This window comes from Typopeltis vanoorti, chromosome 4 (genome assembly GCF_054136105.1).
Source record: "Typopeltis vanoorti isolate ZY-2024b chromosome 4, IOZ_Tvanoo_1.0, whole genome shotgun sequence".
Lineage (NCBI taxonomy): Eukaryota > Metazoa > Arthropoda > Arachnida > Uropygi > Thelyphonidae > Typopeltis > Typopeltis vanoorti.
The window spans coordinates 65,519,229-65,543,720 of NC_143552.1; the positions used below are offsets into that span (position 1 = coordinate 65,519,229).

At 39.2% G+C, this 24,492-nt stretch overlaps 1 protein-coding gene across 1 annotated transcript in view; it reads left to right on the forward strand.

The window, feature by feature from the left end:
- The window catches only part of LanA (laminin subunit alpha), a 1,191,635-nt gene that overhangs the window by 1,073,451 nt on the left and 93,692 nt on the right, over positions 1 to 24,492 (forward strand). Inside the window, exon 56 of the mRNA XM_090391815.1 lies at positions 16,073 to 16,673. Coding sequence (XP_090247941.1) covers positions 16,073 to 16,673 — 601 coding nt within the window. The remainder of the gene's footprint in view (positions 1 to 16,072; positions 16,674 to 24,492) is intronic.

Consider the following 24,492-nt stretch of genomic DNA (forward strand, 5'->3'; position numbering starts at 1 on the left):
ATAGGGTTGGTGAGATGGATAGGAGGGTGGTTGACGGAGAGATATCAGAGAGTGGTTTACTCGGGAGTAGAGTCCACAAGACGGCCTGTGACTAGTGGTGTGCCACAAGGATCTGTTCTTGGACCACTGCTGTTTAATTTGTTCATAAATGATATAGGAAATGATCTGAGAGGAACAGTTCATTTGTTTGCGGATGATGCGAAGTTGGGTAGGGCAATAGTGAATGCAGATGACGTCAAAATTTTGCAGGATGATTTGGATAGATTGGAGGTCTGGGCTAAGGAGAATGGATGTCAGTTTAATGTGGCAAAATGTAAGGTTATGCATTTTGGGGTGAAAAGATTGGCGGCAGTTTACTGCATTGGTGGAACCCTGCTCCAGGAAATTGATGAGGCACGAGATTTAGGAGTGTTGGTGGATAAGGAATTGAAATTTAGGGGACACATTGCAAAAGTGACCAAAACAGCTCATCAAATCACTTGGTTGCTGAAGAATACGTTGACGAGCAGAGACAAGCAGGTTATTGTTCCTCTCTATCGAGCCTTGATAAGACCCCATCTAGACTACTGTGCTCAGATTTGGTCACCTAGGTTTCTTCTTGATGGGGAGGAGGTGGAGAGGATCCAGAGGCGAGTGACCAAGATGATAGCAGGTCTGTGGAATGAACCGTATGAGAACAGGTTGAGGATTTGTGGGTTGCAAAAATTGGTTGATAGGCGGAGGAGGGGAGATATGATTGAGACATTCAAATTACTGAAGGGTTTCTATAAAATTAATTCAGAAGATATTTTTGAGAACAGGGCTGGTTGTGGGAGGACTAGGGGACATCCATGGAAACTGGGCAAAAGTGTGGTTAGTAAAGGTGTTAGAGCTGGGTTCTTTACTTTTAGAGTAGTGAATGAGTGGAATGCGCTCCCTGAGTCTGTAGTGGATGCTGTGACAGTGAATGAGTTTAAGGCGAGGTATGATAGATACTGTATGAATGTCAGATAGTTGTGATGAATATGATTTGGGGCCTCCCTCGATGAGTCTAATGACTCCCTGGAGTTGCCCGTAATAATAGTAATAATAATCTGTTCATGTCCTTAATCTTTCTCAGGATTCTGAATATGCAATCTCTAGTTCAAGTGTTTTACTGTGTTTTACTTGGTCAAGTGTTTTACTTCTGACCCAGCTCTCAGATCCATAAGTTAAAATTGGTTTGAACACTGTCTTGTATGCAACTAATTTAGCGTTTTGACTAATTTCTCTCATATTCCATATAAATTTATTCAGTTGACTTCCTACCATACCAGCTTTGTTGATTCTGTTGTCTATTTCCATATTTAATTTACCATCTTCACTAAAAATCGTACCTAAGTAGCTGAAATGTTTTACTTGTTCGATGGGCTCTCCATTCACAATGCAGTTGATATTTTCATTGTCTTGTTATTGCTGACCTTCATACCATATCTGTTACAACAGTTATTCAATTTTGTCAGAGAATCTTGCAGACTTGTAGCAGATTTATTTAGAAGTATAACATCTTCCTCATAAAGCAAGGAGCTGACATTAACATCTCATCTCCAATTTTGATACCAGTTTTAATACCACTTTCCTTCATAATGTGATCCATATAAATAATGAATAACAGAGGGGATAATGTACATCTTTGTCTGACACCAGATTTATCATTAAACCATCTTCCTTTATTTCCTTCAATTCTAACTGCTGGCTTACAACTCAAATAAAGACTAATTATTGCTTGATATAATGCCCCATTGACACCATATAACTGTAGCATTTTGAATAGCTTCTTTCTTGGCACCTTGTCATATGCCTTTTCTAGATCTACAAAACTTAAATACAGATCTTTGTTATATTCCAATGATTTCTCAACTATTTGTCGTAAAGTGAAAATCTGATCCTGACAGCCTCTGTTTGGCCTGAATCCAGCTTGTCCTTCACCAAGCTTTTCTTCCACAATTCTTCTCAACCATTTCTCAAGTATACTTCTTGTAAATTTTACCAGAAACACTCAGTTCAGAAATACCTCTGTAATTCTCACATTAAGTTTTATTTCCCTTTTTTTATATATGGGTACTACAAGAGCTCCACTCTACTCTAAACATCTGGAATTCATCCCTCTGTCCAGGCCTTCTAAAGTACAGCCACTATAAGACTTTTATACCTCCATACTTGAGCATTTTTGGTCGAATATCATCTATTTCTGCTGCCTTTCCACATTTCAGTAGAAGTAGAAAAAGCCATCACCTTTGATGGCTTTTTCTACATCAAGTATGGATATGTATTCCTGACTGCCTGTTGAATGTTTTTTACCACTGTGCTATTACTATTATTACAGGTGACTCCAGGAGTACTTAGACTCATCGAGGAAGGCCCTAAACATCATGTCCACACAAGTATTCAACATTCTCACAGTATCTATCATACCTTGCCTTGAACTCATTCACTGACTAGCAGATACAACAGACTCTGGCAGCTTATTCCACTCATTTACCACTCTAAAAGTAAAGCACCCAGCTTTAATACTCTTGCTAACCATACCCTTGCCCAGCTTCCATAGATGTCCCCTAGTTCTCCCACCACCAGTCCTGATCTCAAAAATATCCTCTGAATTCATCCTATAGAAACCCTTCAGCAATTTGAATGTCTCAATCATATCTCCCCTTTTCCGCCTATCAACTAATTTGTGCAACCCACAAATCTTCAACCTGTTCTCATAAGGTTCATTCCATAGACCTGCTTTCATCTTGGTCACTCGCCTCTGGATCCTCTCCACTTCCTCCACATCAAGAAGAAACCTAGGTGACCAAATCTGGGTACAGTAGTCGAGATGAGGTCTTATCAAGGCTCGGGACAGAGGAACAATAACTTGCTTGTCTCTGCTCGTCAAAGTATTTTTCAGCAACCCGGTGATTTGATGAACTGATTTAGCCACTTTTGCAATGTGTCCCGAAACTTCATTTCCTTATCCACCAACACACCCAAGTCCCTGGCCTCATCAATCTCCTGGAGTACAGTTCCACCAATGCAGTATACTGCTGCTAATCTTTTCACCCCAAAATGCATAACCTTACATTTTGTCACATTAAATTGACATCCATTCTCCTTAGCTCAGAACTCCAATCTATCCAAATCATCCTGCAAGATTTTGACATCTTCTGCATTCACTATTGCCCTACGCAACTTCGCATCATCAGCAAACAAAGGAACCATTCCTCTTACATCCTTTCCTATATCGTTAATGAACAAATTAAACAGCAGTGGTCCAAGAACAGAACCCGGCGGCACACCACTAGTCACAGTCCGTCTTTTGGATTCTACTCCTGAATAAACTACTCTCTGATTTCTCTCCATCAACCACCCACCTATCCATCTCACCAACCCTATATCCATTCCCATATGTTGCAGTTTACGGATTAGAATTCCATGTGGTATCCTGTCAAAGGCCTTAGCCAGGTCCAGCAGTATCACTGTAAACCTATTACCCTTATCCAGTTCAGCCATCACCATGTTATAAAACTTGAGCAAGTTACTGAGGCATGATCTACTCTTCACAAAGCCATGCTGTCCCCCATACAGTATCTCATTTTCATCAATCCATTCCTGTATTTTTTCCTTGACTACTTTCTCCAAGACATTGACAACGACTCCTGATATGCTGATCGGTCGGTAATTTGCAACAGTAGTCTTGGATTCTCCTTTATGCAGTGGAACTATTTTCCGCTCTTTCCACACCTTCGGGACTAAACCAGACTCGAGACTCAGATTAAACAGCATGGTCAAGGGCACTGATAATTTTTTAGCCGCTTCACGTAAGACCCGTGCTGGTATACCATCCAATCCCACAGATGTATTCACATTAAGGTTCTGTAATAGACTATTCACCTCCACTTCATTCATCACAATTCCTGAATAAACTAATGGTTCCTTTATTCTTTCAGTGTCACCACCTGGATGATATACTCTTGCAAAGTGCTCACTCAGTAATTCCACTATATCGACTGATTCAGTGACTTCCTTAAAATCATTCTGCCATGTACAGTTTTTTTTTTTTTTGCTTGTAGCATATTTAAAGAACTGTTTGGAATTCTCTTTAGCTTGCATAGCTAGTTTCCTTTCAAAATCTGCTTTCGCTCGTTACCCTTCTGGCCTGCGCTTTATACCATTCATGTCACCTTTCTCTTTAAATTCCCTCCACAGTTGTTTCTTTTTTTGCAGCTCAAGCTTAATGGTGTTATTCATTCATTTAATCCCTTCCTTTTTTACTATTCGGATCCTAAGTATACATTCAGCCATAACCTCCTGTAAATGCTCCTTGACCACTTTACATTCTCTATTGACATCCAGCTCTTGCAGTTTTACACGCCATGGCACTGAACCAAGCAATCTCCTAAGCTTGTCAGACTTGCCAGCATGGTAATTCCACATATACCCTGTCTTAATCGAAAATTCCACACCTTCAGCCACCTCCCAGGTCCGTATGATCACTCTCACCAACAGGTGGCAACATGGCCATATTCATTACAGTCAAATTCTCAGATGCTATTACCAGGTCAAGCACTCTCAACCCCCCTAGTATTTTCAATTACATGCTGTCTCAGATAGTTATCTCTTAATAATTGAATAAAATCCAGTTCCTTCCTCACATGTGTCCTCTCCTCCTTCCAATCAATGTTACCATAGTTGAAATCCCCTATAATAATTACCCTCCTTCCTCATTTCATCAATTTGTTTATGCATACTATCACCACCATCTATTCCATCACCTGGTCTATAGCAGCACCCCAACTGTATATTTTGTTCTGCTAGTCACAATCTCACACCAAATAGCCTCAAATGAACTCTTTTCACTATCCTGCAATACAACTTCAATTCTCCTTGGCTGCAGTTCATCAGCTATCATCAATAACACTCCTCCCCCATTTTATTCTCTCTGTCCCTCCTAAACACACTATAACCTACACATTCTATCCCACTAACTATATCCTCTTCTGTCAGCCATTTTTCACTAATGCCAATAACCTGTGGCCAGGAAAAGCCAATCAAGGCCAAAAATTCTTCCTTCTTGTTCCTAATACTTCTGGCATTAGTATACATGAAATGCAGAGGTCCCTTTGTTCTACCCCTATCTTGATACATTATTCTAACTATCCCATTCTGATTATTTGTCTTTAGTACTGGCTCGGGTAGATTATATACATTCTTACACTCAACTGTCTCACTGATGTCTGCATATCCACTTACCCCGCCTCCTTGGTAGTTCTAGTTTCCCTGGTTCTGCACATCCATTTTCACTTCATTCAGCAACACTTTTTCCAGTCTCCGCACACCAAATCCATTCAAATGCAGGCCATCCATCTTGTATAAATCCTTTTGCCCATCAGACTCATTCCACACGTCCACAAATTCCACATCACACCGTCTGCATAACCTGCGCATAGAGTCATTCGCGATTATGGCCCTCCTTCTAAACTCCTCTCTGTCATACTATGGCAACAGACTCACCATCCTAACTCTGTCCCTCTTTTCTTTTGCTACCTTTAACAACACTTTCATGTCCTCTCTCATAAAAAATTTATCTCCTTTCAATTCCTGCCACAACTATCAATTCTTTCAACCTCTGTTTTTTCGCTCTAATACTCTCACTTACATCCTTAAATTTTGCCCCCAGTAAGTATGATTTAGTTAAACTCTAATCTATCACACCTCTTAATAACGAGTCACCATACAACACTCTTTCCTTCATTTCTGAAACTCTCCCACTCTTACACTTATTTTCCTTAAAACACTTTGTTATTTCTGTTAGCCGAGGCACTCTGGACAGAGTTTAGCTGGTGCTTCAACTGCTGCTTTGCACTGTGTATCACTCCGCGTAACCATGCGATCTCACTCCTTACAAATAATTCCTCATTTCTTTCATCATTTAAACCATTTTCTCTCTCTGTATAATTGCTTTCGCTCTCTCTTTGATCACCGCTCTCATTGCCATCTTGTACAACATTGCAATTCCCTATCAAGCTGATATTTTCACTCGCATTCTGGCTTTCTTCTACCACAACAATCTCACGACCTGACACATACTTCAATTCCTCACTTTCCTTACACTTTCAGCACAGTCTCCCACCACTATCATTTTTCATCCAAACTCCAGCCTCTTTCGGGAAGCATACATCCCACACATATCACACTGGACAAACTCCCTCACATTAAAGTTTTTGAACTTTAATGCCACCAAGGCATTTGATAAAATTATCAGAGAAAATCTATGGGAAACTCTAGAAGAATGTGAAATACCAAACCAACTCTTTAGTCTTATTTAATATATATCAAGATAATAAAATATCTGTGAAGTACAAGAATTTAACATCAAGCTGGAAACCAATAAATAGAGGAGTACTGCAGAGTTGCCCTCTCTCTCACCTATTTTATTTAATATATACAGGGTGTCCCAAAATTCGCGCAAGATTTAAATGTAGTGCCATTTGTGCGGTAAAGTGTTGCCAACGAGAAAAAAAAAGACAGCGTGACAACTGACAGTTCAGGGTTATTCAAAATGGAGCGCTACACGACAGAGCAACGCATTTTCATTGTTGGGCAATATTTTAAAAATAATGAAAGTTTGGCAGCTACAGTTCGCAATTTTCATACAAAATATGGTCAGAATAGTGATTTAACTTCATCAACTGTGAAAAGATTAATTAAAAAATTCAAGAAAACTGGATCAATTAGTGATCTTATACGCTCTGGCCGTCCTTCAACAAGTTGTTTAACAGAAAACATCGAAGCAGTTCATGAGTGTTGCTGAGAGTCCAGGAACATCAATTCGGCATTGTGGTCTGGAATTGGGCATTTCGAGAAGCTCTGTACAGTGTATTCTCATGAAAGATTTGCATCTTTATGCTTACAAAGTTCAATTGACTCAAGAACTGAAGCCTACTGACCACACAGCGAAGAGAGTTTGTTGAATGGATTATGGAACAACAACAAGTGGATGCTTATTTTTCGAACAAAATCATCTTCAGCGATGAGGCTCATTTTCATCTTGATGGCTTCGTTAATTGACAAAATTGTCGCATTTGGGGTTCAGAAAATCCATGAGTGATTGTTGAGAAACAAATGCATCCACAACGTGTCAATGTTTGGTGCGGATTTTAGGCTGGAGGCATCATCGGTCCATTCTTCTTCGAAAATGCGGCTGGCAATGCAATAACAGTTAATGGTGCTTGCTATCGCGACATGATAATCCAGTTTTTTGTGCCTAAATTGCAAGATATGGATGTGGACAACATGTGGTTTCAACAAGACAGTGCCGCATGCCATACAGCCTGAGAAACAATTCAATTACTGCATGAGCTTCCTTGTGTAATTTCCCGTTTTGGTGATCAGAATTGGCCGCCCAGATCATGTGACTTAACGCCGTCGAACTTTTTTCTTTCGGGTTTTTTGAAGTCTAAGGTTTGTACCAACAAGCCCATGACCACCCATGCTTTGAAGGAGGAAATTGAGCACTGTATCAACGAAATTCAGCCACATTTATGCAAAACGGTCATGGCAAATTTCGACAAAAGAGTGCGTATGTGCCAGCAAAGCCGTGTTGGCCATTTACCAGATATTCTATTCCATGCATAACCCTATACTGTATACTTTATGAATCAATAAGAAATTACAATTTTTAATTAAAAACCTGTGTTTTCTATCAACATTACTTCTTGCGTGAATTTTGGGACACCCTTTACATAGATAAAATCATAAAAGAATAGAAGATAACTAATTAAGGAGGATTCAAGATAAACCGTAACAACAGATTAGCTACTCTACTCTTTGCTGATGACCAAATATTCTTTAGAAGCAATGAAGATGAAATACAAAAATCATTATGAAGTCTAAATAACATTATTATTATTATTATTATTATTATTATTATCCCAAGACCTCATGGAGTCAAAGACTTATTTGGGAGGTCCTTTTATCACACTCACGGCTCATCATACCATGCCTTGAACACATTCAAAGTCCTTGCAGCCACCACACTCTCAGGCAAGGCATTACAATCATTCACAACTCTGCACGAAAAAACCTACCCCCCCTCACTCTCCTACTCAAACTTTCTTTATACAGTTTCCAGGGACGACCTCTGGTTCTCCCCCGATCTCCCACTATTTTATGTAGAACTTCTCCAGCATTGATCCTATAACAACCTCTTACCCACTTGTAGGTCTCTATCATTTCTCCCCTCTTCCTCCTGTCCACCAGACTCTGTAAATTACATCTTCTCAATCTTTCCTCATACTCGACATTCCAGAGGTCAGAAATTACCTTATTCAATTGCCTTTGGACCATTTCCAACATCTCTTCATCCTTCTGAAAACCAGGTGACCAAATCTGGGCACAGTAGTCCATGTGTGGCCTAATCAAAGCCTTATACAACAGAACAATAATCCCCCTACTTCTACAAGTCAGTGTCCTCCGCATCATTCCCAAAAGCCTTTGTGTTGTCTTCACAATTTTGGAGATGCGTCCCCTAAATTTCAGATCCTTATCCACTATCACCTCCAGATCTCTTATTTCTTCCACCTCCAACAGTATATCCTCACCAAGCATAAATTCTGCATCCCATCTTTGTTTTCCAAATTTTAAAACCTTGCATTTTGCAACATTGAACTCGCATCCCCGTTTCCGTGGCCAATCACACAACTTATTCATCTTCTTGTAAGGCCACAACATCTTCATTACTATTCATGGTTAATCCGAACTTTGCATCATCTGCAAACAACTGAATATCTCCATCCAAATCTTCACCTATATCATTAATATACAAGTTAAACAGTAATGGCCCCAAAACAGACCCCCAGGACACTCCACTGACTTTCCTTTTCCTGGATATCGCTCCCCCATACACAACTTGTTGATGCCTATCAGATAGCCAGTCTCCAATCCAATGCACTAATCTAATATCCAACCCCATCTGCTCTAGTTTGACTGTCAATTTATCATGAGGTACTCTATCAAAAGCTTTTGTGAAATCTAATTATATTACTGTGTATCCTTCTCCTCTGTCCAAGGAAGCAGTCACTCTATTGTAATAAGTATGTAGATTACTAAAACATGACCTCCCTTTAGTAAATCCATGCTGTCCATCAAAGATAATACCATTGTTGTCAACCCAACTCTGGATCCTAGTTCTCACAAGCTTCTCCAACAACTTAACCACAACACCTGACACACAGATAGGCCTATAGTTTGATGCTTGAGTTCGATCACCTCCTTTATGAAGTGGCACAATCTTGCCCTCCTTCCACTCTTTAGGAACTTGACCAAGTGCAAGGCTCGTATTAAAAAAATATGTCAAGGCAGGTGTCAACTCTCTGGCACATTCCTTCAGAATCCGCGGTGATATATTATCAAGTCCCACAGCCTTATTTACATCTAGTTTACTCAACTCCCCGTACACCTCTTGCTCACTTACAGTCAGTCTCTCCTCTCCATCATCATCAACTGCTCTTAATCTCTCCATGAAGTCACATTCACAAGATTGAAAGATCTTTATGAATTGCTCATTAAGTATCTCCACCACACATTCTGTAACAGCTGTCTTTATACCATTTCCTCCAATCAATGTCATACTTCCATAATCATTCTTTCTTTTGCTGGCTACATATCAAAAGAACTCCTTAGGATTCTTTTTGGCTTCATTAGCTAACTGCTGTTCATACCTCTCTTTAGCTACTCTCACCAACCAAGTCACTCTCCTTGCCTGGTCTTTGTAGACCTCATGAAATTGGTTACTCCCACTTCTCTTATGCTGCCTCCACAATGCCCCTCTTTCTCTGTATTGCATGCTTAATCTCTTTATTCATCCATCTCACACCTACCTTATTTAACCTCCTCACCCTTGGAATACACTTAGACATTGCGCATACTAGATAGTTTTTGAAAATCCTCCAAGCTGCATTGATCTCTTTTCAAGCTAACTCTTCATTCCATGTTACACTCACACGCTGTCTCCTGAGCTCTTCATAATCACCCTCCCCCCCCTTGTAGTTCCACATATACAGTTTTCTCACAGAGGTCCTCATACTGTTGGCAACCATCCAGGTAATCACCTCATGGTCACTCTCACCAATTGGTGGATGATTGGACACCTCATTTATAATTAAATCCTCGATGAGATGAACAAATCCAAGACCCTCAATCCTCACGTGCCCTATGTTACATACGGTCTGAGGTAGTTATCCATCAAAAACTCAAGAAACTCATTTTCTTTAGCAGTTGCTATCTCATCATTCCAGTCTATATTGCCATAATTAAAATCGCCAATAATAATACCCTTTTCTTATTTGCTTGACTAATTTGATTATACATTTCATTATCGCCACCATCCATATCCGGTCTATAACAACATCCAACCAAGTATTTGATTCCATTCACCTCTATCTCACACCATACTGCCTCAAAACCACTGGCACTATTTCCCTATTGCATCTCTACTTTGTATGGACACTTTCTCTTTCTCTATCATCAATAATACCCCCCCTCCCTTTTTATGCTTTCTATTCTCACGAAACACATCATACCTTTCCATCTCTATTCCTGTCAGGATGTCGTCCTCTTCCAACCATGTCTCACTTATTCTGGCAATCTTTGGGTGAACAGATGCAATTAATGCAACCATTTCATCTGCCTTGTTTCTTATACTTCTAGTATTTGTATACAAACACAACAGCTCATTTCTGGATCTACAGCTAGTTCCACTGATACCACTCACTCGATGTGATCTTTCCATGCTAGACTGGGGCCATTTCCCTTTCTGCTTCTTCATTTTAGAACCCTTTTCAATTCCAACTGTTTCCTCTTGATCCCTGGTCATCCCATTCCTTTCCTACCTACACATGCTCTCACCTCTTCTTGGAGCATCCACCTTTCTCGTGCTGTGTACCCATGTCCACCCTGAGCCTCCCTGTTTCCCTGCTCCTATTGCATACCCATTCTCTCATTTTCTATACTCATACCACTCACTTCCTCATTCATAGCCACCTCTTTAATCTCTTTTGTCTTATTCTCCTGCTCTTCCGCATCACTTTCCGCCTGATCTGATTCATTCTCTCTCACTCTGTTCACTTCTCTAACCTTCCAGCAGCAGTCTCTCCAAGTGACTCACACCATAACGACTCAAATGCAGTCCATCGCTCCCATACAGTTCACTTCTTCCTTCAAACTCATTCCATACATTAACAAACTGTACTCGCATCTCCTCACACATTTCAGCCAGCATATCATTCATAATCCTTGCTCTCTGCCTCATCTCACCACAGCCATACCTAGGCAACACGATGACCACCCTTTCTGTCACACTATTCTCTTTTATCCTTCTAAGCAGCCTTTTATAAAACCATAAGGTATGGAAATATCAACAGATAATACAAAAGTCATGGCCTTGAAAGGTACTAACCCAATAAGAAGCAAACCAGTAATAAACAACAAAATAATAGAGCAGGTAAATGCATTCATATATTTAGGATGCACAATGTCATATGAAAATGAAGCAGATATAGAACTATAACTATCAAACTTTTTGTCCGTGCAGTTATCCTAGTGGCTTTGTGCTTGACAACCATATGCCTGGGGAAGGAGTGTCCTAGGTTCGATTCCCGTCGATGATGCGAGGAGCTTAAGAATCTTCCTCAGCTATAGCCAAGTTAGCCGGTCTTGACTGTGGACAGCAGGGTTTTTTCTACCAGTTTATCTGGTGTTTTTCATCCTGCAAGCAGGCAAACTGGACCCGTCAACACACATGGTTTACAGTCAGGAATACTGACCCAGCCATAGGCCTGATTCGTCAGCTATGCCAGTTCCGGAGCCCGGATAAAATTTGGGGGGTGACTGGGATGGTGCCTTAAAAGGGACTCATGGCCATTGTACCATCATACGATTATTATTATTATTATCAAACTTTTTAAAAGTACATGCATTATAAATAAAATTTTTAAACCTAATTATGTAGAGAAATACATATGAATCAGAATCTCAAATACAATAGTTAAACCAACCTTACTTTATGGCAGTGAGATATGGACAATAACAAAAGCATATGAAAAAAGAATTGAATCAACTGAAATGAAATTTCTGTGCAGAATTGAAGGAGTCACAATAATGGATAAAATGAAAAGTAACAAAATCAGAAATAAACTCAAAATTACAAACTCCCTAAATGAAACAGTTATTTGCTACAGAGAAAAATGGAAAGAACACGTATTCAGAATGAATAGAAACAGAATACATAAACAAATTCTAAATTACCACCCAATAGGTACCCAATGCAGAGGAAGACCTGTAAAAAGATGGAATTGAGTCCAGAACAGGCCACTTGACCTATAAGCCTGGAAAGGAAGAAGAAGAAGAAGCTATCACTTCTTGTTTCATTTAGCAATTTTTCGAAGTAATTACTATATTTCAAGGAAATCTTTTTCTCCAGTTTTCATGTCACCTTTATCATCTCTCATTCCTTTTACAGCACTCTTTCCTTCATTTCTGAGCTTCTTCAACAACCGCCAGAATATGTTGCCACCTTCTTGATATTTATTTTCTATGTCTTCCCATGACTTTTGTTTAGCTAGTTTTACACGGTGTTTAGCTTTCTTACATTTGTCTCTGTATTCTCTAAGAGCAGAAGCTGACTTATTTGCCAGGAACTTTTGATATGCTTTTTCTTTTCCTTCACTGCCTCTTTAACTTCCTGTGTCCACCATGGAGTTCTGATTTTTGTATCCTTGCAGAAAACTTCACTACATGACTCTCTGGCCGAATCAATCAGTGCTTTCTTCAGAGCTTGCCACTGAATCTCCAAGGTTTGATTCCTGTTCTCAAACTCTTTCATTTTCTTTTCAATACTATTTCTGTATTTTAGTCTACAGTTCACATCTGAGAGCTGCTCAACTTTTATTCGCTTTAAAACTTTCTTACATGTTATTCTTTTCAATATGAAATTCAATTTTATTCTGCTCAAGACTAAATAGTGATCACTTCCAATTTCAAATCCTCTGTACACTCTGGTGTCCTGCACAAGGGTGAAAACATTACTATCAGCAATAACGTAGCCAGCGAGACTGTTCTTATTCCCTGCCTCTTCTCTCCATGTGAATTTGTGCACATTTTTATGTTGGAACATTGTGTTAGTAATAACCAGTCCATGTCCTGAGAAGAAATCCAACAGGTATTGCCATTATTATTAGCTTTGCTCTTTTCTCCAAATTTTCCCAAAATATTTTTGTATGTCTAACAATAATTTTCTACTCTGCTATTTACATTCCCAACAAGGACGAAGTTTTCCTTTTTCATTGTGTCTGTTGCTTTCTCTAAATCTTCAAAAAATTCCTCCACTTCTACCTTAGTAGAACCTTCTGTGGGACCATAGGCACAAATAAGTCTCATTGTCCACTACCCCATTCTGATATGCCCACATCACTCTAATTGAGACTGACTGCCATTCAAGAAGATTGGCCTCGTATTTAGTGTTGAATACTATGGCTACTCCTTCGTTTCCTTGATTGCCATTGCCTGAATATAACATTTTGTATTTATTGCTCAGAAAAATGTCACAAGTTTTTGTCTTTTTTGTTTCAGTCACCCCTATTATGTCAATCTGGTACTTATCTAATTTCTCAGCTATCTCCATTTCTTTGCCACTCAGGCTTCTTATGTTGATAGTACCGATCTTGAACTCTGGTGATGTTGAGTTGGGCAGTGTTTTAGGGTTTGTTCCAATCTATCATACTCACAATCTGTCCTCATAATCTAAATCCCATAATCCGGATATAATGTTTGTAATGCTTCTTTGCACCCTTTCTACAGCTTCTTGATCCCCTTGGAATGGAGGAGACCAAATCTGCACACAATAATCCAGGTGTGGTCTTATCAAAGCCTTATAAAGAGGAAAAATTACTTCCTTATCCTTACATGTCAAGATTCTCTTCAACATATGGTTCAGATTCAAACTCACCACACCAACTTCTCATTCGATATACCTTTGTTCTTTGGAAGTCGTCCTGATAATTCCCCAATGAATATAACTTCAACTCTTCAAGAAACACATTACCACCTTACTATCTTAACTCTAATCACTTGTCCACATTTTATAGGTATGTCTTTAAACCTCTTGTGTGTGTAACCAGGGTTTACACATACACACACAGGGTGAGTGAAAATGATGTGAGATTTTTCTGTCTATTTTTATGAAGAAACGATTCGCGATTGGAAAATGCAACATACAGTAATTGAAAAAGAAACTCAGAGAGCTTCAGATTATGCATGCACAAGAACACATTTCAATAGCTACTACCAGAGCATTCGACCATTGTAAAAAAGACAAGATGGCAAGTGGACCGGAATGTACTTTTTGCATTTTGGAGCTTCATAGCGCAAAGTCTGTTATTACCATACAGTGAGCATTTAGCAGAAAGTACATAAAGGCGCCTCCTGCTACAAATCCCATTTGTAAGTGGTACAACAAATTTCAAGAGACTGGCTGCATCTGTAAAGGGAAGAGTCCCGTTTGACCGCATATGAGTGACAGAACATTTCATTATGTTTGACAGTCATTTCTTTGAAGTCTGATAAAGTTGTCATGACAATGTAACCATGAGCAAAACTTACCACAGAAAATAGTGTGGAAAATTCTGTGGAAATGCCTTGCTCTCTGTCCATGTTGTTTACACTCTGCCGGCTATTACACCAAATGATAAGCTTGTCCACTTCTCTTTTTGCTCAGACATTATGGCCCAGTCCATACAGCTAGCCTAGTGGTTATGCACATTGCAACAATATGCCTGGGGAAGGAGTATCCTAGGTTCGATTCCCGTTGACGACATGAGGATCTCAAGGATCTTCCTCACCCATAGCCAAGTTAGCTGGTCTTGGACATGGACAGCAGGGTTTCCCCCCAGTTTATCTGGGGTTTTTCATCCTGCAAGCAGGCAAACCAACCCCATGAACACACACACACACACACACACACACACACACACACACACACACACACACACACACACACACGGATACAGTCATGAATATTGCCCTTAGGGAATGCAGCAGAGGAGTGGCAACCCGGCTGTATTAATATGCCAGTAACCCCTCATTAGGAGGGGGGGGTCTCAACCTGTCCTAGGACGAACGAGAAGGATAGGATTATGGCTGACATCAAAGAGGATGAAACGTTCATGTCAAGAATGTGTTTTAGCAGCAAAGCCACATTTTATTTGTCAGGAAAATGAACTGACACATCTGTGTATGGGGTTCTGAAACCCACAAGCTGTTGAACATTCAATGGACAGTCCAAAGGTAAATGTATTTTGTGCCCTGACAGAAGATAAAGTTTATGAACCTTTAATGTTTGTTGAAATAAAATGCAACCGAAATTGTGTACTGTGACATGTTGGAGATATGGCTATTGCCACAACTTCTGAATGACAGACCCAATACTGTCTTTCATCAAAATGGAGCACCACAGCACATCAATCACAAAGTCTTGTCCCTTTTGAACATCCAACTTTCTGGCAGATAAATTGGCCAAATGGATCCTACAGCCTAGCCTGCATGGTCACCGGACCTTATGCTTCTAGACTTTCCCCTCTGGGGATACATAAAGGACAAAGTTTATGTGCTAAACTTGGTTGATCTGAAGGATTGCATATGCAGCTTTAGAAACAATTGATTGTCAGATATTGGTTTCTGTGTGGCAAGACCTCACGTATCATTCTGACATGTGCTGTGTGACAAGTGGTGTGCACATTGAACTTTTATAAATCAAGTACAAAAACTGTTTCAATTACTATTTCAACTACTGATAGTTTTGTATTGTTGTGTTCAATAGGTTTTGTTCAATAAATATTTCTAATCAATGACATCATTTGGACTTGCCCTACTTAGTGCTATTCAGTACTTATTATTAAAAAATTCAGTAAAATAAAGTTGTTCCTTTAAATTGTGAAGGCTTTAATAGTCTTTTAAAAGGAAATTAAAACACTACTGTGATTTCATTTTTATGTACTTATTTTTTATTTTATTCTTTCAGATTGCACGTATGGTGTCATTTTCAGAAGATGAATCAGGCTATGTTGGGATGCCTTCTACAAACTTAGAGAAATATGCACAGCTTACCTTCAAATTTAAAACTCTGAAAGCAGATGGCTTAATATTTTATGCTGCTAATGATGATCACAGCAGTTACCTCTCTATTGCTTTATCTGAAGGATCGCTTGTCATGTATAGTCAGCCTGGTGGTGAGGTTAGCACAAGCCTAGATGTTAAATATAATGATAAAGAATGGCATTATGTAACTGCCACTAAAACACTTCGGCAAATGAGACTTGATATTGATGATATAGATTCTGTGGAAGTTCAGCTACCAGTTGATGCTTTTATTAACATTACTACACCTCTCTACTTTGGCGGTATACCAGACCATTATATTGTTAATCCTGATGCTATACCAGTCATAAATAACTTTGTAGGTTGCATTGGTGACACAACTGCAAATGGAAGATTTCAAAATTTTGCAAGTACTCAGATTAAGAAAGCTGCATCCCTTGCTAGTTGTCCACTAGGAGATTTTGATGTGCCGACGATATTGCCATTTGATGGTGATATTCACTTGGCAACAACTTCTATTGAAGGTGAGATTTAATTCATATATATATATATATATATATATACACACACACACACACAAATTTTATGCATTTTTTTATATATACACAGTGGGCCTGTTAAGTAATGAGACAACAATTATTGTATCAAAGCAAAGAACTCTAGCAAAGAACTATTGGAATCATCACAGTTACACACATTCAAAAAAATCTCCCTCCAACTCAATACAGTGTTTACATCTGTCATAACAGGTGTTTGAAAGCATGGTGAAAGTCCTGAATGGGACCCTCCTTCAGTGTCTGAATCACACGACATTAGATGTCCTCAATGTCACTAATGAGTGATGGTAAGATTAGACAATGGTATCATTTGTTTAAATAAGGCATAACAGTGTTCATGATGTAGAGTTCAGTGGCTGGCCAAGTGTCATGACAGACGTGTGTTGAAGCTGTGAAGTGCTGTGAAGAATTCATGTTGGAGGTTTAATGAAATATTATCAGCACTGAGAAAAGATTAAAACTAATTTTAATACTTCCAATATTTTGTCTCCATCACAGAGTCAACTCCCTCTTGCCAATTTTTACGTGGAAAATTTTGAAAAACAAGCCATAGACTCTTCCTCTCTAAAACCTTCTATCTGGCTAAGATATGTAGATGATGTGTTCTCTATTTGGCCTCATGGTCCAGACACATTAGATTCCTTCCTCAGTCACCTCAGTAGTCTACATCCAAGAATCCAGTTTACAGTGGAAAAGGAAAATAACAATAGTCTACCCTTCCTAGACACCTTAGTAACATGCCTTCCTAATGGCAACCTTTCTTTCTCTGTATATAGAAAACCTACTCATACAGGCAGATACATTCACAAACTCTCCCACCACCACCCCTCCCAGGAATATGGCATTATTAAAACTCTAACCAATAGAGCCCACAATCTTTGTTCTAGTGAAACTGCCCTTTCAACCGAACTCAAACACATACACAACACCTTCCTTTCCAATGGCTACAGTGACTACAGAATTAAAAAAATAATCAAGTCCTTCTCCATTCCCCATCTATCTCTTCAGGACTTCAGAAATGCCATCACCATACCTTACATCAGTGGCACATCAGAAAAAATACCCAGATCATTAAAAAAGTACAACCTCCATACAGCTTTTAAGCCCCACCGTAAACTTGCTGCCTTTATCCGTTCCACAAAGATCAGCTCCCTCCTCTCTCAGTGCCTGGAGTATATAGAGTACCTTGTGCCTGTAAACTGGCTTACTTTGGACAGACAGGGCAGATCAGCAACCATCTGGGAGAACAGAAGTCATATAACGGCAGTCACGATTATCAATTGTGATTGCAGATGTCTGATCTGCAAAAACATAGTCTGTCAAAACATGGTTTGCAATCAATCTGGCCTTGCAGACCATGTTTAGGATACAACCCACAGGATCTGCTGGAAAAAACCACCATGCTCCACAATAGTAAATTCAAAAAAAGAAAGTCTGTTCTTTGAATCTGCATCTGCACTCGGGAATCAACCTAATTTAAACAAATATAGTTGCATTAAACTTCCCAAAATTTGGGAAGATTAATTATCAGATCCTTCTTTACATTCTAGGCCACTTGTTAATGCCAATAGAGGGTGCACCACCTAGATAGGACTTTAGTTTCACTCACTATTGTATTGTATTGTATTTGTGTGTGTTGTTACAAAACGTTTTTTGCAATCCCTGAGAATGTCTCTGTGATGGAGATAAAATATTGGAAGTATTATTATTATTATTCAGGCCTCCATGGAGTCAAAAGACTCATTGTGGGAGGTCCACCCCCCCCCCCCCCCCGAAGAAACACAAAGTCTATCATACCACTCTTTAAACTCATTGACCGTTCTCGCTCCCACCACTCCAGGCAATGCATTCCACGGTTCAACCACCCTCCACGCAAAGAAACCACTCCTTACCCTCTTGCTCACAGTTTCCTTTCGTAACTTCCAGGGATGGCCTCTTGTCATCACTCCTTCCCGCTGTTCAACCAAGCGAAAGAACTCCCCAGTGTCAACCCTGTAACCACCTCTCAACAGTTTAAAAGTCTCAATCATATCACCTCTCCTTCTTCTATCCACCAAACTCTGCAGTCCACATTCCCTCAGCCAATCCTCATAACTATGCTTGTACAGTCCTGAAACCATTTTTGTCATCCGTCTTTGTATCCTTTCCACAGTTAATTTATCCCCTTCAAATCCTGGGGATTAAATCTGAGAACAATAGTCCAAGTGTGGTCTGATCAGAGACTTATACAATGGAATGATAACCCTCTTATCTCTGCAGGTCAGTGTCCTTCTCATAATTGCAGCAATCCTCTGTGTTACCTTCACCACCTTTGCAATATGCCCCCTAAATTTCAGGTTTCTATCAATCATCAATCCCAGATCTCTTGTCTCCTCTACTTCCTCCAGTATAACTCCTCTCATAGAGTATGCAGTGTCCCATCGATGTTTCCCAAACCTCAAGACCTTACATTTTGCTCCATTAAACTGACAATTACCCCCATTCATTTGCCCATCTTTCTAGCTTATTCAAATCCTCTTGCAGGGCTACCACATCTGCACTATTACTAATAATCCTTCCCAGCTTCGCATCATCCGGAAACAACTGAATATCCCCTTAAAATCTGCTGGCAATGTCATTGATATAAAGATTAAACAATATAGGTCCTAGTACCGAGCCCTGTGGGACCCCACTTGTAACTCTTTGCCTCCTTGAAACTGCTCCACCATACACAACTCTCTGATACCTATCAGACAGCCAATCCTGAATCCAGTTGACCAATCTGACATCCAGACCCATGTGCTGCAACTTAAATATCAGCTTATCATGTGGCACCCTGTCAAATGCCTTCGCTAAGTCTAAGAAAATTGCAGTATATGCCTTTCCCTCATCTAATGTTCTTGTAACTTTATTATAAAAGGCTAGCATATTGCTAAAACAAGAGCACCCTTTCACAAATCCATATTGACTCTCACAGATAACATTATCCTCATCTGCCCAATGTTGTATACGGTCCCTCACTACTTTCTCCAAGATCTTAACAACTACTGATGACACACAGACTGGCCTATAATTAGACACATCCCGTCTGTTACCACCATTATGCAATGGCACTATCTTACCTTCCTTCCATTCCCTGGGCACTTTTGCTGAAGCCAGACTTTCATTGAAAAGCCAGGTTAAAGGCACTGTCAGTTCCCTAGCACATTCTCTCAAAACTCGTGGTGAAATACCATCCAGTCCCACAGCTTTACTGACATCCTGAGTACTCAGTATCTGAAACACACTCTCCTCCTGTACCTCTAAACCTCGAACCAGCCCTATCCCTCTAGCATTAAACTGACTCCTCTAGGATGAAATATTCCAATAAAGTGTTCATTGAACAATTCTACTATGTCCTCTGCATCAGTCACTCTATTCCCATTTTTATCCCACAATATCATTCTTCCACAGTCATTTCTCCTCCTACTGGCCACATAGCTAAAAAATTCCCTAGGATTTTCTTTGGATCTTAGAGCCAATCTCCTCTCACATTCCAGTTTCGCTTTCCTTACCACACTAGTCACTCTTCTGGCCTATGTCTTATATTCTTCATGCATCTTCTCTTCACTTGTCTCCTTATATCTCTTCCATAGCCTCTTTTTCGCATGCAATTCCTGTTTAAGATTGTTTGTCATCCACTTTACTCTAAATTGTGTCCTCTTCTTCACTTGTGGTATATAACTTACCATTGCTGCTAACAAATATTCTTTCATAATTTCCCACACAGTAATGATATCCCGGCCTTCCAATTCCTCCCTCCATGAAACTTCCCCAAGTTGAAGTCTAAGACTATTATAATCACCTGCATTATAATTCCACATAAGTCCCCGTCTCTTTGATACTCCTGCATGTCTATTCATTTTCCAAGTCAAAACCATATGGTCACACTCTCCAACTGGTGGGAGATATGTCAACTCAGTTATTATCAATTCTTCTGATGCTGTAACCAAATCCAAAACTTTTGAACCTCTTGTTCCTTCTGTTACATGTTGCATAAGACATTTGTCCCTCAAGAATTCTAGAAATTCCATTCCCCTATTGCTACATGCATCTTCCTCTCTCCAATTTATACTACTGTAGTTAAAATTTCCCATAACAATCATTCTTCTTGCCCTTGCCAAACTTAGCTGTCTAAACATCTCCTGGTCCCCATCCTCTGTGCTCCTGGGTCTGTAACAACACCCCACTAAATATCCTGTCAGTGCTGATAATATTCCATTAAACCTCCTTCATGGAGTCCTGACAGACCATTTGGTGGAAACAGTGAACACAAAAATTAATTGTGGTTCCTACCTGAAAAAATCTATGAGCAAGATCCCTTGTCAATCCCAGAAGACACTGGTCATAATTTTTTTGACCAACAGTACCTGTTTGAAATTTTTTGCTTTTGGAGATGATAAATGGCACCACCATTGATTGTTGTTTTGATGTTTGTGTATGAAATTCTTTGGTCACTAGTCACAATACAAGAAAAAAGTTTATCTCATTAATTTTCATGATGCTCCAAAAATTTTTGAGCTGATTCCACTCATTGCAGTTTATGCACATCGGTCAGCATTTTTGAGCCCCATCTGGCATACAATTTCTTATGTCCCTGCTTTTATGTCACAGTTTCATGAATGTCCAAGCATGTATCTTCTGGAATTCAAAATAAAGTTCCATAATTATGAAACGGTGAATAATTGTGAATGATTCACATAATTGTGAATCTTCTGGAATTCAAAATAAAGTTCCATAATTATGAAAGGGTGATTCTCATAAATTTTCATGTTCAATGTTTCCAAATTGTCTGTCACCACACTTTTCTGGGAACTGGGCTCTTCATTGTGAACGTTCTTGATCCTTCATTAAACAAATGACGCCATTGCCTAACCCTTTGGTGACTCATTACGTTAGCCTATAAACCTTACACAGTGGTTGATGAATTTCTCCAGCACCATTGTTTTCCACCCACCAAAACGCATCACACCATGAACTTCGCAACTGGCAGGAATTTTTATCACAACACTCATTATGAATTATTTGTAGAAGATAACAAATGATAGTGGAACAAAAGTAAAATGATCAACCACTAGTTGATTAGTCATTTTCTGCTACCAAACATGCATGACCCATCTCCCATATCTTATTTGCCAGTAAATTCTACACAGACCTTATTTCCTGTGTATGCTGGGAACAGTAGAGGATGTACTGTTGGTGAGTGAACAAGAAGTATATAAGGATTTGAGTAAACTTGGTGGGAATAAAGCTGTAAGGCCTGATGATATATTATTACTTTATTCACATAATTGAAACACAATCAAAACAAGATATCATTCATACAACAAGTTGACTGGTGATACAGAGCAATTCAGATTCTACCCGAGAATCTAAGAAAAGTCTGTCAGGTAGATAGACTATTCTTAGATTCTTCTTTTTCTTCTTCTTCTTCTTATTATTATTATCACACCAACCTCCATGGAGTCAGCAGGCTCATGTTTTGGGCCAAGTTCCAAAGGAGTGGGAAAAGGACAAAATTGTTTCCCTTCGTAAGGGAGGTGATAAGACTAAGGTTTCAAATTATGGGGTCAATCTGTATGTCTGGAAATGTAGTTGAATTGTTAGGGTTAGTTACAATGAAGGTTCAGAATTGGATTGATAACAGTAACATTCTCTTTAATGGACAGCATGAATTTGCTAAAGAAAGATCATGTTTTAGCATTCTACTTACTTATTATAACACAGCAGCAAATGCATTGGACAAGGAAGATGTATACACAGTAGTACTATATATTTAGATTTTGCAAAGGCCTTTGATAAATTACCACATGACAAGCTGGTAAATAAATTGAAAAGAATGGGGTGGGATAGTAAATAGACTGCTGCATAGGGGATTAGTTGTCTGATAGGTATCAACAAGTTGTGTATGGGGGGGTGGGGAAGGGTCAGCAAGATCCCAGAAAAGGAAAGTCACTATAATATGCTGAAGCATCTGCTTTGAGCCATTGCTGTTTAACTTGTATGTTAATGATGCTGTTAAAGATTTGAATGGAGATATGCAGTTATATGTAGATGATGAAAAATGAGGACTATTAGGAGTAGATTAGATGCTGATTTGCAAGAGAACTTGAATTCACTGGGTGGAAGGAGGGACAGGTGCATACGATTAAAAGTTGAATGTTGCAAACTGTAAGGTTTTGAATTTTGGAAAGCACAGATGGAATGCAGAGTGGGGAGGTCTTAGAGGAAACGGTAGAGATAAGTTTGGTGATGATAAACAAAGACCTGAGATTTCAGGGACACATCACTAAAATTGTGAGGACAGCACAGCACATTAAGGCAATGATGTGAAGCACACTGACATGTAGAAGTAGAGATGTTATGGTTCCATTGTATGAAGCTGTGATCAGTCGCATATGGATTATTGTGCATAAATCTGGTCACCTGGTTTTGAAGAGGATGAAGAGATAGTTAAAAGGGTCTAGGGGATGATTGACTAAGGCGGTTGCTGGTCTTGGGCATGTTAATTATGAAAACAGACTGAAGGATTGCAATTTGCAGAGTCCTGTGGATAGGAGGAGAATATGTGATTGAAATGTATATGCTGGTTAGTAGTTATTATCATATATGTGTGGATGAAGTTTTTCATAGAATGGAAAGGGGGCAAAGACAGGTAGAGGACAAATGGCTATCCCTGGAAAAGCTGTATAAGGGGAGGTGAGGAGTAGGATTTTTTTTTTTTTTTTGCATGGAAAGTGGTGGATGATTGGAATGCTTTGCCTGAGAGTGTGATGCATGTAGAGACAGTGAATACATTTAAGGCATAGTATGATGAACCATGTGTGTGTGTGTGTACCTGTGGATCCCTCCATGATGAGTCTTTGGATTTCATGGAGGTCTGATGATTATAACAATAATAATAACCAACAAACCTTCAATCTGTCCTTGTAGGAATATTTCATAAACCAGTCACCATTTGGTCATTCTCCTCTTCACCACTTCCTCATCTCCAAAAACCCCTGGACCAAATCTGTGCATAGTAGTTCTGCTGTGCTCATTTCAAGCGCTTATAAAGAAGAGTATTAACTTCTTAACTCTATCTTGACAGTATGTTTTTTAATATTGAATTGATCCTTTATTCTGTTTTACCCACTTTTGCAGTATGTCTGGGGAATTTCAAATCGATGTCCTTATCCACTATTATCCCCAAATCCCTAGCCTCATCAATTACTGTCTATTTCCATTTATGTAATACACACTTTGTAATCTTTTCATCCCATAGTGATTAACCTTCAGGATGAAAATTTAATTCACTCTGCAGGATTTTTACACTACCTTTATTAATTGTTTTATTAACACTACCTTTATTAACTTTCCCACTTTAGTGCTATCAGCAAACAAATGCATGTCCTCCTTCCTGTTATTTATCATTTGTATTCTATTAGTATAGAAATGAAACAGCAGCAGAAGCAGCCCAAGTACAGAAATCTATAGTACATCATCTGCCTTCTTGAATGTATTCTACTATACAATACTCTTTGATGCATGTCTTTCATCTATCAACATCACCAACTTTATACCCAATCCATTTTCTCCAGCTTACATAATTGGATACTGTCAAATGTCTTTGCAAAGTCCAGCAGTATCATGCTGTAGCTATATCCTTTATCTAACTCAAACTGATGGATTTTCCCCTTCAGTCGTTTCCGACCATAGGTGACTTTGTAGGCATTGCCCACAAAGTATTCCTGGTGAGATTTTTACAGGGTGGTTCACCATTGTTTTC